General features: G+C 38.6%; 1 protein-coding gene across 2 annotated transcripts in view; it reads right to left on the reverse strand.

The window, feature by feature from the left end:
- Window positions 1–722: 722 nt before the first annotated feature.
- LOC138336313 (uncharacterized) overlaps window positions 723–14,428 on the reverse strand; it is a 71,115-nt gene continuing 57,409 nt past the window's right edge. For both annotated transcript variants that reach the window (XM_069285749.1, XM_069285748.1), the window contains exons 5-8: window positions 5,696–5,846; window positions 5,023–5,277; window positions 4,355–4,520; window positions 723–3,089 (exon numbers count right to left, since the gene is read on the reverse strand). In XM_069285749.1, coding sequence (XP_069141850.1) covers window positions 2,831–3,089; window positions 4,355–4,520; window positions 5,023–5,277; window positions 5,696–5,846 — 831 coding nt within the window. In that variant the 3' untranslated portion in view covers window positions 723–2,830. The remainder of the gene's footprint in view (window positions 3,090–4,354; window positions 4,521–5,022; window positions 5,278–5,695; window positions 5,847–14,428) is intronic.

Genomic DNA, 14,428 nt, shown 5'->3' on the forward strand with positions numbered 1-14,428 from the left:
ATCGACCCAAAAATAACAACACTTTGTCATGATTATGTCAGGATCATTTCATGTCAGTTTCAGCTACAAAAAAGTAAATCACACTGGTAGAACTTGAGAAGTTCAAAATATGAAAAGTTATCGCACGGCGGACGGCGGACGACGACGGACGAAATATACCCTTCGGGTCAGATGACCTAAAATGGGAATATAAAATGAGATTAATTATTATGTACGATGTAGAATCACAAAAACCATTAGCTTAACGCTAATACTACACTTATCATCACATTCTGAGCAATTTGATTAAAATAGATTAAATGTTAACTTTCATAACGTGGGTCGTCTTATGTTTCCCGCCGTCGTTCTAATTACCCAGCGTTGGTTGACTATCACTGCGCGAAATGGCGAAATGAATCTTCACTGTTTACATAGATCCATAGTGAAGCTTGCATTTGTTTGGTTTTGTAACCCCATCTTTGGTCATCGAAATAAATCTTGTTTGTTAAGAAACCTAAATTTTTGTTTCGGAAAGTTAGTGGTCCTTTAACCGATTGTCGGTCATGATTGTTTTCCATTCGCATCTATAAGAAAAGTAATGCAAAGTTTGGGATAAATGCTAGTCTATACATAGAATTTGAGAAAGATCCATTTGAAGCAGTAGCAAGAATTGCTTACGAACGCACTGGCAAACGGACTTACTACCAAGGATATTTGAATGTATTATAACAAAATATTCTGGGTTTAGAAAATCACATTTTTTATTCATAAAATAACTGGAATATTTCACTTCCAAAAATACAACGTTAATCATATTTGCATATAGACACGATTTTAATTGTTCACGTTATGCAATCGCAACACACTGTATTTTTCATTTCTAAAATGAGGATATATAAACAAATGGGCCTGACAATAATAAGGCATATGTACATGTATAATGAACATATCGGAATATGTCCCCAACGGAGACATGACCAGAAGTTAATAGTATATAGTTGTCTGCATCTGAAGAACATTGAAGCAAGCTCAATACCAGTCACGTTCTCATATATATATATATAAATACATCATCGTTACAGGTAATACTCTATGCTTTAATAGAACAGCTTGGTCATCTCGTATTTGTATGCATAATAAGCACAGCGGTAGATATTGGAAAATTGCGGGTGTAGCAAACATTACAGTAATCAAGTGCTTATTATAATATAATTCGATCATTACCTTACAGATGATTCTATGACGCAGAACTTGCTTGTTGTTTCGACTTGGTTAAATTATATTGCGTGGATAAAAAAAGGACGTATCATTTGGTGCGTCCAGAGAAAAACTGTATATGAGCCTCCACGTGGAATAGAACTATTGACAGGATTTTAGCCTTGGCTATATATAGGTTGTTCTATCCGGACATTTAGTTCATGTTCATTCATTATATTCTTAATTGGAGTGAAGGATAAGTGTATCCACAATATATGAAGAAAATTGAATGGACACAAATGCTTAAGCCGAAAGATGGACGAAGATGTACAATTATCACAAACAATTCGCCGTTCATACAATACATTGATATCTAGTTTGTTCTTTAAAAAAAACCCACTACAGAACCATATTAATGCAATCTTTTGTACATATCTATCTATTAACAGACAGTTGTAGTTTATACAAATGTCTTTCTTTTCAACTGTAACTATTGCAGATTCTTATAAGTCAATAAAACATTATAGTGATCTCAAAAAATTTCCATAATTAACAGTTGTGATAAGATAATTCTAACGTTTAGAGCAGGGATTGGCAGTAATATAAAACATTCTCATAGATTTATACGAATATGGGTAAATAACTTTACGACTTAAACCGTAACAAACGTATTCTGTCTTTGCATTTTACCGAATTATCTCCCTTGTGGATAAATTTCGATTTTTTAACACAAATACGCCGTTTTATCTGACAAATATGACGTTGCACTCATTAAAACATGAAAGTAACACCAGTATCACGCAAGGGCCGATTACAATGAATTATTCAAATACAGAACTATACAGTTTTTTATATACATATAAAAAGTTTTCTGATAAAGTATATAAATAAAATTATAAAAGTTAAAAATGAAATCGTAAAAGAACAACTAGTACACAGTATAAACTATACTATACAGAAATTGAATTCCATGATAACCACTACAAATAAATAGTTTTCCTTGATAAAATTCGTCATTAATATGTTAATCGTTTTAAACTAACCAACAAAGATACGCTATGTGGGTAAGGGAATTGTTAACACATATTTGCCAGTTATTTTCAAACGAAACGATATAATTTGGCCATCTTCACAACATGTAAACATATTCTTTAAACCTCAACAACGAAAGGAATATTTCTATAGATTTGGTCAGTCAGTTCAATAATATATTACTTAATTGAATCCTTGTGTGGCACGGAAGGCAGTTGGACATCTAGGATGTGATTGAATCGTGATATCTACCAAATTTATTGCCAAACACCATTCATACATCTGTCTTTACCTCCGATTGTACACTTTTAGACTCTGTGTGCCAACTTTATACATATAGGAGACCTATGGTACAAAAGATGTCACTTTGATCATACCTCCGTAACATATAATGTCCACGAAGTGAAAGGTCAAGCTAACTTCCCATGCACTATGGCTCAACCGCTCTCCAAAAGGTTACTTATAAATGTCTTTTGCGCATGCATGGTCATTTCGACGTATGACAGACAGCAATTTCGCATATGAAATTGCATTTGATGAAACAAGCCACCTCCTATCTTCAGTCAAATACTGACGTTGGCCAAAACGTCCGGACTCAACAAAGTTAATAAGGGGAGAAGACTCATATAAAATATTGTTTTGATTGATATTGTGGTAAGTTTGGCCTCGGTGGCAGAGGAGGAGGAAGAGGCGAAGGTCCTGCCATGTGGGACAATTCTACATCTGCATCATACGAGTGAAAATCAGGTCTGGGTGGGCGTGGCAAGTCCTCGTGGAACACGACCTCCTTTGTAGGAGAGAGGCGCTGAGAATGGGGTGGCACGTACGTATAACCCTTCATTTCCGTCGGCTTCGGATTAAGTTCGGGCAACTTCGTGTACCTTAAATTACCAAAAGATAGAATTAAATCAAAGAGCAAATCAATTTCAGAAATTAAAAAAACCATAGATTCGTGTATAATTATAGACATCTACAGCAAAGATTGGCCATATTACATACAGTGAGGTATAACTATATTTATTATATCTCAAGTGAGAATCCTGCATTCTGATTGGTCGAGAGATATTAGGTATTTTACACTATCACACGGCGGGTAACATTAGAACAATAGGAAACAATAGACACGTTCGTAGCAACCCCCTAGCAACGGGTGATAGTGTATTTTTGACAGTGCAAAATATTAACCGCCCGAAAAAGATGCGCACTCGTTTCTTTTTTCGACGCCATCTTTGTTTTTTGAAGCGACGCTTCAAAATTTATCTGAAGCTATTTAGTAATAGTTTTGCCAAATTAGTCTGTTTATCAATAAAAAAAAATCATATTAAGGGCGGAACTTTCCGTTCACGTCTTTTCGCTTACCGTCAAAGCGCTATATGTTTTTTGTTTTTTAACCAGTCGGTGATTAGGTGAACGGAAGACATGCGATTTCAAGCGTCTTCGTGACGTTGCTAATGTTGTAAACCGTCGAAGGGACGAAGCCAAAATTCATTGAGATTTGCAAAAACGTTAAAATTAAAAAAAAAACCGCAGGAGACAAGATAACAAGAATTTTCACTATATGCTTATTGTGAGTATTCTTGTTTATAATGCAATGATAGTTAGCGCTACTGAGTAGAAACTGATATGCTATTCTACTGCCGACGGTGACTGTTCGACTTTTGCTAAAATCAGTTAAAATGTTTTAATAGATTGCAAATACTTGAAAACTAGTTTTGTTTATAGACTTTTGGTATAATAAGATAAATACTACCTGCATTAGAGGGTGACAGTGCCAAGTGTCACCCCTCGGAATATCACTGTCACCCTCGGCTTCGCCTCGGGTGACAGTGATATCCTCGCGGTGACACACTAGGCACTGTCACCCTCTAATGCAGGTAATATTTATATAGTATCAGCAGTGTGGAATGAACAAATTCTTCACTATATCAAAACATAACCACATGCACATGTATCCCATTATCGAAATCACTCCCCACTGTACATTATCACATTTACCACATGCATATAATATTCTTTATTTGTGCTTATTGTATTATTGCACATGTATCTTGTTGACCAACATTATTTGCTGTTCTACCCCAATAGATAAACATTTACATATATGTGCTGAATATCGTTTCTTTCCAAAATGATTGATGTTATTTACCTAGTATCCATCCATTGGTCATGTGACGGTGTGTAGCCTTGAGCGTGTAGCTCTGACGACGGTAAGGTCATTGGGTGCATTGAATACCATGGTTGGTTCTGACCTTCACGGGAATGACTATCACCATGGAAACGGTCCATTGGAATCCTCGTGTTGGCAATAACACCTGATTGGCAAAACATAATGACATATTATTAAGAGTTATTCCCCTTGCATAGTGATTGTTTGTATTAATAAATGAGACTTTTAAGAATTTAACGAGTTTAGATTAAATGCTTAGAAATTCACAACTCTCGTAGCTTCTAAATGGAAGGATGACTGATTGATAAAGAATGTCTATTCTGTAGAATAACATGGCCTTGTTAACAATTCGACCGCGACATGACACGTTCACCATGCTACTTGCGGTGCCAGTAGCGTAAAATGATTTATCTCGATAATATCTGACTTTGATAATGCTTGCAGAAATAATGTATTCGGTAACAATGACGATACGATATGTATTTCAAGAACATGGCCTGACTGTCGGCAAGCGGTTTCAGTTAAAACATAAAAAATTCGAAATGCCTTCAAAACCCCTAATATCGTGTAAAAGAACAGCAAAGTAAATTTGTCCTTAGAGTGTCTTTCGGTAGGGTCTGGAGGTGGTGATATCTTATTTTGATTACCTGGGGGTTTGTTTTGATTTGAACGTGTAGAGCTTGACCCCCTACTGGAGGTGCCCTGGGGTGGGGACGAAGTGGTAGGTCTCGGGTTTCTCCGTTTCCAGCAGGAGTATGTGAGGTAGCAAAGTACAAACATGATGGATACAGTGGAGATGAGAGATCCGGCGATGATGACGGTGTCCCTCCGACGCTTCTCCTCCTCCCGGACTTTTTCCTCATACGTCTTACCTGGAGGGGACGGCGTCGGCTTCACACTCCCTACAGATACATTCATTTGGTTAAAGATCCATTTACAAAATTCATGCTTTCTAATAAAATGCATTTTATTTTCAAGAACTTTTATACTGGCATTCAAGGTAAATAATCCTTATCAAAAGGGTATTTAAGTCAGCAAGGAGCTTATCTAAAAATATTAAAATGTTGAATTCGTTCTTCGAGTAAGTTGGCGAGATATACCATCTATCAATCTATCTACAGGAGATTAGTGCGTGGTTCCCTTGATTTGTTTGGTTTTCCCTTGAAGGTACCAAGATAGAAAGTGGCCATCTATAGCATAATGATTGTAGTGTTTGAAAAGTTTAAGTTTAACCTTGGTTGTGGTACCTGGTGAAGTATTAAGACGGCCGACTAAGCCAGTATATAATGATATTGTTTGCCTTACCCCAGGGTTACTCACCTGTCGTGTTGTTTTTGGAGCAGTAGGGTTTAACCTGGAGATCGATGACATACTTGTCTCCCTTGTATTTCTTTAGTTCCTTGAATACCAGCTTGAGGTCGTTGTTACTTGAGCACCATAATAATGGCGGGAATGTGTGACAGTCGAACGTCTGTAACGAATGAAGAATATAAGGCACATGTATGTGTATTTGCCGTTTTAATGGACTCCCACGCATCTAACAAGGAAATTCTGCCCTGCTGGTAGGGTGTCATAATTTTACTTGCTGCCACCATTGCATTATTTTTTATCATAAAGGCGACTAAATCAGGGAATAAATAGTTTGCCTTCTGAGAAAGGTTCTGTCCTTGCAGACACACACCATTAACGCGCCCCATAGAATATATTCTTAGAGAAATTGCTCCATACAAACATGGTTAACATAAAAACGAAATCCAATCCCTATATTTACACTCACACGACTTTTTATTTATATTTTATGCCATAAAATCGTCATTTGAAAGAAACGTAATTATTCAATAAAAGTCGGTCAAAAGTGGGAGGAGCTTACTCAATTGAACAGCGAATGATGACGCTTCACGTACGGTAGAATTATTCATCCGCGACGACAAAAACGTTCAATATTTTAGTGTTAAATAAACATGACAAACAAAGTAAATTCATAGATAATTTTATTTAATCAGATCAGAACTTTAAATATATATTCAATTTTGCTAAAAGTAAATATGTACACGGCCACATTTGTGAACTCGGTGACCGTTATTGTGCAGCGAGGCGAAGCTGACGCACGCTTACACACTTGAGTTTGTCGAAATTGTCAAAACACCGATTTTTAAGTAGCTCAATGTGTTTGAGATGTCGTCTGACTTGACGATATTACATCCTTGGGAGCCATGTGATTATATAATCTACGCTTAGATCCATATCGCCATCGATAGATGAAACAAATTCACTTGTGTTCGATGGATACAATGTATTTGTGGTGACGCGTAACTGTCAACACGTGGATTATTAGCGGTGCATGTTTTATAATACACATGCTTAAATTCTCAAAGAACAAAGACAAGAGGATATGTTTATAATTGACAGATCGTAGGACGAACATAGGCACAGAGGTAATGTTTACATTTGACACCCATCATTTTTAACAAAAATGAAAGCACGTCCCCCCTGTCGGGATATTTTTCCGTTTCTTTATACAATTGTTAATTTAAAAATTGTTTGAATCATATATAAATATAAAACATGTATATATTGTTTACATTTTTCCAAAATTCTATGAAAAACAACAATATACACGTAATGTTGCGTCAAAATGTAAACAAAGCCATGTGTTTCTTTTTAAAAAAAAGTAGTCCTTTTACGTTGCACAGAACATTTTCATACGCAAGTTCAAAGTTCAATGTTACCATGCAGTTATGGTAAACAAAATCGGCTAGTATTAGCGTATAGTGACCAAGCCTAGCAAGTGTAAATATAGTATATTAGTATCAAAGTTTTGAGTTTGTTTGGTTAATGACATTAACGTTCTTTTAAAAGCCTGGGTCATTCAAGGACGGTCTACCAGGTATGTGAAATGTGAGGGCGTGTTTTGAAAGGCAGAGATTTGCTTCTGTTGTGTATTTTGTGTAGTGGAACTGTTGTCCATTTATAGTACTGTATCACTGCAAAATGCCACTCTTAGCTTACCATTGATTAAAACCTTCGCTGAAGCGCTGAATATGAATACAACCAAATCAAATTTATCTATCCTGCATGTAAGGCGTTAGAATTGTACCTGCTGCCCCTATTGCATGATAGTAAAATGCGACTAAATCAAAGATATTATCTTTTCTTTCTTTCTAACGTCTCCTTGACACTGCCTCACTTTTGGCCTTTGGTTGAGCGCTCGCCGCTGTGAGGTATAGCCTCTGGTTTCTGTCCCCTGGCCGAGACACACCAAAGTCTATATAAGTGGTAGTTTCTGCTCCTGCTTAGCGCTCAGCATACAGGGAGTGTTCCGACTGGTTTGCCCGTTGTCAGTATTATGTGACCGGGTGGGATGTGTTGCTTGGTGTCTTAGGCGGCATACTTCAGTGATATAGGACTATAAAAAGGGCAAGAGTTCCACTATACAAAAAGACACAACACGAATATACCAGTCTCCCAAAACACGCACCTCGCACACATACACGCCATACACGGGAGGCCGTCCTTACATGACTTTGGCTGTTAATAGGAAGTCAATTAATCAAACAAATGATCCACCCATGCAGGAGAAAATGAACGTTAATCATGATCATTCCAAAGAGGTGATGTTATTTTGACAAATCACAAACCATGTCAACCAACTCCTGTACATAGACGTGTTCTGTACAGTCCACTGTCAAGGAAAGTAATAGACGTGTTCTGTACAGTCCAGTGTCAAGGAAAGTAATAGACGTGTTCTGTACAGTCCAGTGTCAAGGAAAGTAATAGACGTGTTCTGTACAGTCCAGTGTCAAGGAAAGTAATAGACGTGTTCTGTACAGTCCACTGTCAAGGAAAGTAATAGACGTGTTCTGTACAGTCCACTGTCAAGGAAAGTAATAGACGTGTTCTGTACAGTCCAGTGTCAAGGAAAGTAATAGACGTGTTCTGTACAGTCCAGTGTCAAGGAAAGTAATAGACGTGTTCTGTACAGTCCAGTGTCAAGGAAAGTAATAGACGTGTTCTGTACAGTCCAGTGTCAAGGAAAGTAATAGACGTGTTCTGTACAGTCCAGTGTCAAGGAAAGTAATAGACGTGTTCTGTACAGTCCAGTGTCAAGGAAAGTAATAGACGTGTTCTGTACAGTCCAGTGTCAAGGAAAGTAATAGACGTGTTCTGTACAGTCCAGTGTCAAGGAAAGTAATAGACGTGTTCTGTACAGTCCACTGTCAAGGAAAGTAATAGACGTGTTCTGTACAGTCCACTGTCAAGGAAAGTAATAGACGTGTTCTGTACAGTCCACTGTCAAAGGAAAGTAATAGACGTGTTCTGTACAGTCCAGTGTCAAGGAAAGTAATAGACGTGTTCTGTACAGTCCAGTGTCAAGGAAAGTAATAGACGTGTTCTGTACAGTCCACTGTCAATGAAAGTAATAGACGTGTTCTGTACAGTCCACTGTCAAGGAAAGTAATAGACGTGTTCTGTACAGTCCACTGTCAATGAAAGTAATAGACGTGTTCTGTACAGTCTACTGTCAAGGAAAGTAATAGACGTGTTCTGTACAGTCCAGTGTCAAGGAAAGTAATAGACGTGTTCTGTACAGTCCATGTGTCAAGGAAAGTAATAGACGTGTTCTGTACAGTCCAGTGTCAATGGAAAGTAATAGACGTGTTCTGTACAGTCCAGTGTCAAGGAAAGTAATAGACGTGTTCTGTACAGTCCAGTGTCAAGGAAAGTAATAGACGTGTTCTGTACAGTCCACTGTCAAGGAAAGTAATAGACGTGTTCTGTACAGTCCAGTGTCAAGGAAAGTAATAGACGTGTTCTGTACAGTCCAGTGTCAAGGAAAGTAATAGACGTGTTCTGTACAGTCCAGTGTCAAGGAAAGTAATAGACGTGTTCTGTACAGTCCACTGTCAAGGAAAGTAATAGACGTGTTCTGTACAGTCCAGTGTCAAGGAAAGTAATAGACGTGTTCTGTACAGTCCAGTGTCAAGGAAAGTAATAGACGTGTTCTGTACAGTCCAGTGTCAAGGAAAGTAATAGACGTGTTCTGTACAGTCCAGTGTCAAGGAAAGTAATAGACGTGTTCTGTACAGTCCACTGTCAAGAAAAGTAATAGACGTGTTCTGTACAGTCCAGTGTAAAGGAAAGTAATAGACGTGTTCTGTACAGTCCAGTGTCAAGAAAAGTAATAGACGTGTTCTGTACAGTCCAGTGTCAAGGAAAGTAATAGACGTGTTCTGTACAGTCCAGTGTCAATGAAAGTAATAGACGTGTTCTGTACAGTCCAGTGTCAAGGAAAGTAATAGACGTGTTCTGTACAGTCCAGTGTCAAGGAAAGTAATAGACGTGTTCTGTACAGTCCACTGTCAAGGAAAGTAATAGACGTGTTCTGTACAGTCCAGTGTCAAGGAAAGTAATAGACGTGTTCTGTACAGTCCAGTGTCAAGGAAAGTAATAGACGTGTTCTGTACAGTCCACTGTCAAGGAAAGTAATAGACGTGTTCTGTACAGTCCAATGTCAATGAAAGTAATAGACATGTTCTGTACAGTCCAGTGTCAAGGAAAGTAATAGACGTGTTCTGTACAGTCCAGTGTCAAGGAAAGTAATAGACGTGTTCTGTACAGTCCAGTGTCAAAGAAAGTAATAGACGTGTTCTGTACAGTCCAGTGTCAAGGAAAGTAATAGACGTGTTCTGTACAGTCTACTGTCAAGGAAAGTAATAGACGTGTTCTGTACAGTCCAGTGTCAAGGAAAGTAATAGACGTGTTCTGTACAGTCCAGTGTCAAGGAAAGTAATAGACGTGTTCTGTACAGTCCAGTGTCAATGAAAGTAATATACGTGTTCTGTACAGTCTACTGTCAAGGAAAGTAACAGACGTGTTCTGTACAGTCAACTGTCAAGAAAAGTAATAGACGTGTTCTGTACAGTCCAGTGTCAAGGAAAGTAATATACGTGTTCTGTACAGTCCAGTGTCAAGGAAAGTAATAGACGTGTTCTGTACAGTCCAGTGTCAAGGAAAGTAATAGACGTGTTCTGTACAGTCCACTGTCAAGGAAAGTAATATTTGACGTGTTACAGTCATGTCAATGAAAGTAATACAGTTCTGTACACCAGTGTCAAGGAAAGTAATAGACGTGTTCTGTACAGTCCAGTGTCAAGGAAAGTAATAGACGTGTTCTGTACAGTCCACTGTCAAGGAAAGTAATAGACGTGTTCTGTACAGTCCAGTGTCAAGGAAAGTAATAGACGTGTTCTGTACAGTCCAGTGTCAAGGAAAGTAATAGACGTGTTCTGTACAGTCCACTGTCAAGGAAAGTAATAGACGTGTTCTGTACAGTCCACTGTCAAGGAAAGTAATAGACGTGTTCTGTACAGTCCAGTGTCAAGGAAAGTAATAGACGTGTTCTGTACAGTCCAGTGTCAAGGAAAGTAATAGACGTGTTCTGTACAGTCCAGTGTCAAGGAAAGTAAAGTTTGTACAGTCCATGTCGTGTTCTGTACAGTCCACTGTCAAGGAAAGTAATAGACGTGTTCTGTACAGTCATGTCAAGGAAAGTAATAGACGTGTTCTGTACAGTCCAGTGTCAAGGAAAGTAATAGACGTGTTCTGTACAGTCCAGTGTCAAGGAAAGTAATAGACGTGTTCTGTACAGTCCACTGTCAATGAAAGTAATAGACGTGTTCTGTACAGTCCACTGTCAAGGAAAGTAATAGACGTGTTCTGTACAGTCCATTGTCAAGGAAAGTAATAGACGTGTTCTGTACAGTCCACTGTCAAGGAAAGTAATAGACGTGTTCTGTACAGTCCAGTGTCAAGGAAAGTAATAGATGTGGTCTGTACAGTCCACTGTTAAGGAAAGTAATAGACGTGTTCTGTTCTGTACAGTCCAGTGTCAAGGAAAGTAATAGACGTGTTCTGTACAGTCCAGTCTCAAGGAAAGTAATAGACATGTTCTGTACAGTCCAGTGTCAATGACAGTAATAGACGTGTTCTGTACAGTCCAGTGTCAAGGAAAGTAATAGACGTGTTCTGTACAGTCCACTGTCAAGGAAAGTAATAGACGTGTTCTGTACAGTCCACTGTCAATGAAAGTAATAGACGTGTTCTGTACAGTCCACTGTCAAGGAAAGTAATAGACGTGTTCTGTACAGTAAGGTGTCAAGGAAAGTAATAGACGTGTTCTGTACAGTCCAGTGTCAAGGAAAGTAATAGACGTGTTCTGTACAGTCCAGTGTCAAGGAAAGTAATAGACGTGTTCTGTACAGTCCAGTCTCAAGGAAAGTAATAGACATGTTCTGTACAGTCCAGTGTCAATGACAGTAATAGACGTGTTCTGTACAGTCCAGTGTCAAGGAAAGTTATAGACGTGTTCTGTACAGTCCAGTGTCAATGAAAATGATAGACGTTCTGTACATCCAGTGTCAAGGTTAGTAATAGACGTGTTCTGTACAGTCTACTGTCAAGGAAAGTAATAGACATGTTCTGTACAGTCCACTGTCAATGAAAGTAATAGACGTGTTCTGTACAGTGTAATGTCAAGGAAAGTAATAGACGTGTTCTGTACAGTCCAGTGTCAAGGAAAGTAATAGACGTGTTCTGTACAGTCCAGTGTCAAGGAAAATAATAGACGTGTTCTGTACAGTCCAATGTAAAGAAAAGTACTGTCAAGAAAAGTAATATACGTGTTCTGTACAGTTCACTGTCAAGGAAAGTAATAGACGTATTCTGTACAGTCCAGTGTCAAGAAAAGTAATAGACGTGTTCTGTACAGTCCACTGTCAAGGAAAGTAATAGACGTGTTCTGTACAGTCCACTGTCAAGGAAAGTAATAGACGTGTTCTGTACAGTCCACTGTCAAGGAAAGTAATAGACGTGTTCTGTACAGTCCAGTGTCAAGGAAAGTAATAGACGTGTTCTGTACAGTCCAGTGTCAAGGAAAGTAATAGACGTGTTCTGTACAGTCCAGTGTCAAGGAAAGTAATATACATGTTCTGTACAGTCCACTGTCAAGGAAAGTAATAGACGTGTTCTGTACAGTCAACTGTCAAGAAAAGTAATAGACGTGTTCTGTACAGTCCAGTGTAAAGGAAAATAATAGACGTGTTCTGTACAGTCCAGTGTCAAGGAAAGTAATAGACGTGTTCTGTACAGTCCAGTGTCAAGGAAAGTAATAGACGTGTTCTGTACAGTCCAGTGTCAAGGAAAGTAATAGATGTGTTCTGTACAGTCCACTGTCAAGGAAAGTAATAGACGTGTTCTGTACAGTCCAGTGTCAAGGAAAGTAATAGACGTGTTCTGTACAGTCTACTGTCAAGGAAAGTAATAGACGTGTTCTGTACAGTCCACTGTCAAGGAAAGTAATAGACGTGTTCTGTACAGTCCAGTGTCAAGGAAAGTAATAGACGTGTTCTGTACAGTCCAGTGTCAAGGAAAGTAATAGACGTGTTCTGTACAGTCCAGTGTCAAGGAAAGTAATAGACGTGTTCTGTACAGTCCACTGTCAAGGAAAGTAATAGACGTGTTCTCTGTACAGTCCAGTGTCAATGAAAGTAATAGACGTGTTCTGTACAGTCCACTGTCAATGAAAGTAATAGACGTGTTCTGTACAGTCCACTGTCAAGGAAAGTAATAGACGTGTTCTGTACAGTCCACTGTCAAGGAAAGTAATAGACGTGTTCTGTACAGTCCAGTGTCAAGGAAAGTAATAGACGTGTTCTGTACAGTCCAGTGTCAAGGAAAGTAATAGACGTGTTCTGTACAGTCCACTGTCAAGAAAGTAATAGACTGTTCTGTACAGTCATGTCAAGGAAAGTAATAGACGTGTTCTGTACAGTCCATGTCAAGGAAAGTAATAGACGTGTTCTGTACAGTCCACTGTCAAGGAAAGTAATAGACGTGTTCTGTACAGTCCAGTGTCAAGGAAAGTAATAGACGTGTTCTGTACAGTCTTCTGTCAATGAAAGTAATAGACGTGTTCTGTACAGTCCACTGTCAAGGAAAGTAATAGACGTGTTCTGTACAGTCCACTGTCAAGGAAAGTAATAGACGTGTTCTGTACAGTCCAGTGTCAAGGAAAGTAATAGACGTGTTCTGTACAGTCCACTGTCAAGGAAAGTAATAGACGTGTTCTGTACAGTCCACTGTCAAGAAAGTAATAAACGTGTTCTGTACAGTCCAGTGTAAAGGAAAGTAATAGACGTGTTCTGTACAGTCCAGTGTCAAGGAAAGTAATAGACGTGTTCTGTACAGTCCACTGTCAAGGAAAGTAATAGACGTGTTCTGTACAGTCCAGTGTCAAGGAAAGTAATAGACGTGTTCTGTACAGTCCACTGTCAATGAAAGTAATAGACGTGTTCTGTACAGTCCACTGTCAAGGAAAGTAATAGACGTGTTCTGTACAGTCCACTGTCAATGGAAAGTAATAGACGTGTTCTGTACAGTCCACTGTCAAGGAAAGTAATAGACGTGTTCTGTACAGTCCAGTGTCAAGGAAAGTAATAGACGTGTTCTGTACAGTCCACTGTCAAGGAAAGTAATAGACGTGTTCTGTACAGTCCACTGTCAAGGAAAGTAATAGACGTGTTCTGTACAGTCCAGTGTCAAGGAAAGTAATAGACGTGTTCTGTACAGTCCAGTGTCAAGGAAAGTAATAGACGTGTTCTGTACAGTCCAGTGTCAAGGAAAGTAATAGACGTGTTCTGTACAGTCCACTGTCAAGGAAAGTAATAGACGTGTTCTGTACAGTCCAGTGTCAAGGAAAGTAATAGACGTGTTCTGTACAGTCCAGTGTCAAGGAAAGTAATAGACGTGTTCTGTACAGTCCAGTGTCAAGGAAAGTAATAGACATGTTCTGTACAGTCCAGTGTCAAGGAAAGTTATAGACGTGTTCTGTACAGTCCAGTGTCAATGAAAATGATAGACGTTCTGTACAGTCCAGTGTCAAGTAAAGTAATAGACGTGTTCTGTACAGTCTACTGTCAAGGAAAGTAATATACATGTTCTGTACAGTCCAATGTCAAGGAAAGTAATAGACGTGTTCTGTACAGTCCAGTGTCA

This window comes from Argopecten irradians, chromosome 12 (assembly GCF_041381155.1).
Source record: "Argopecten irradians isolate NY chromosome 12, Ai_NY, whole genome shotgun sequence".
NCBI lineage: Eukaryota > Metazoa > Mollusca > Bivalvia > Pectinida > Pectinidae > Argopecten > Argopecten irradians.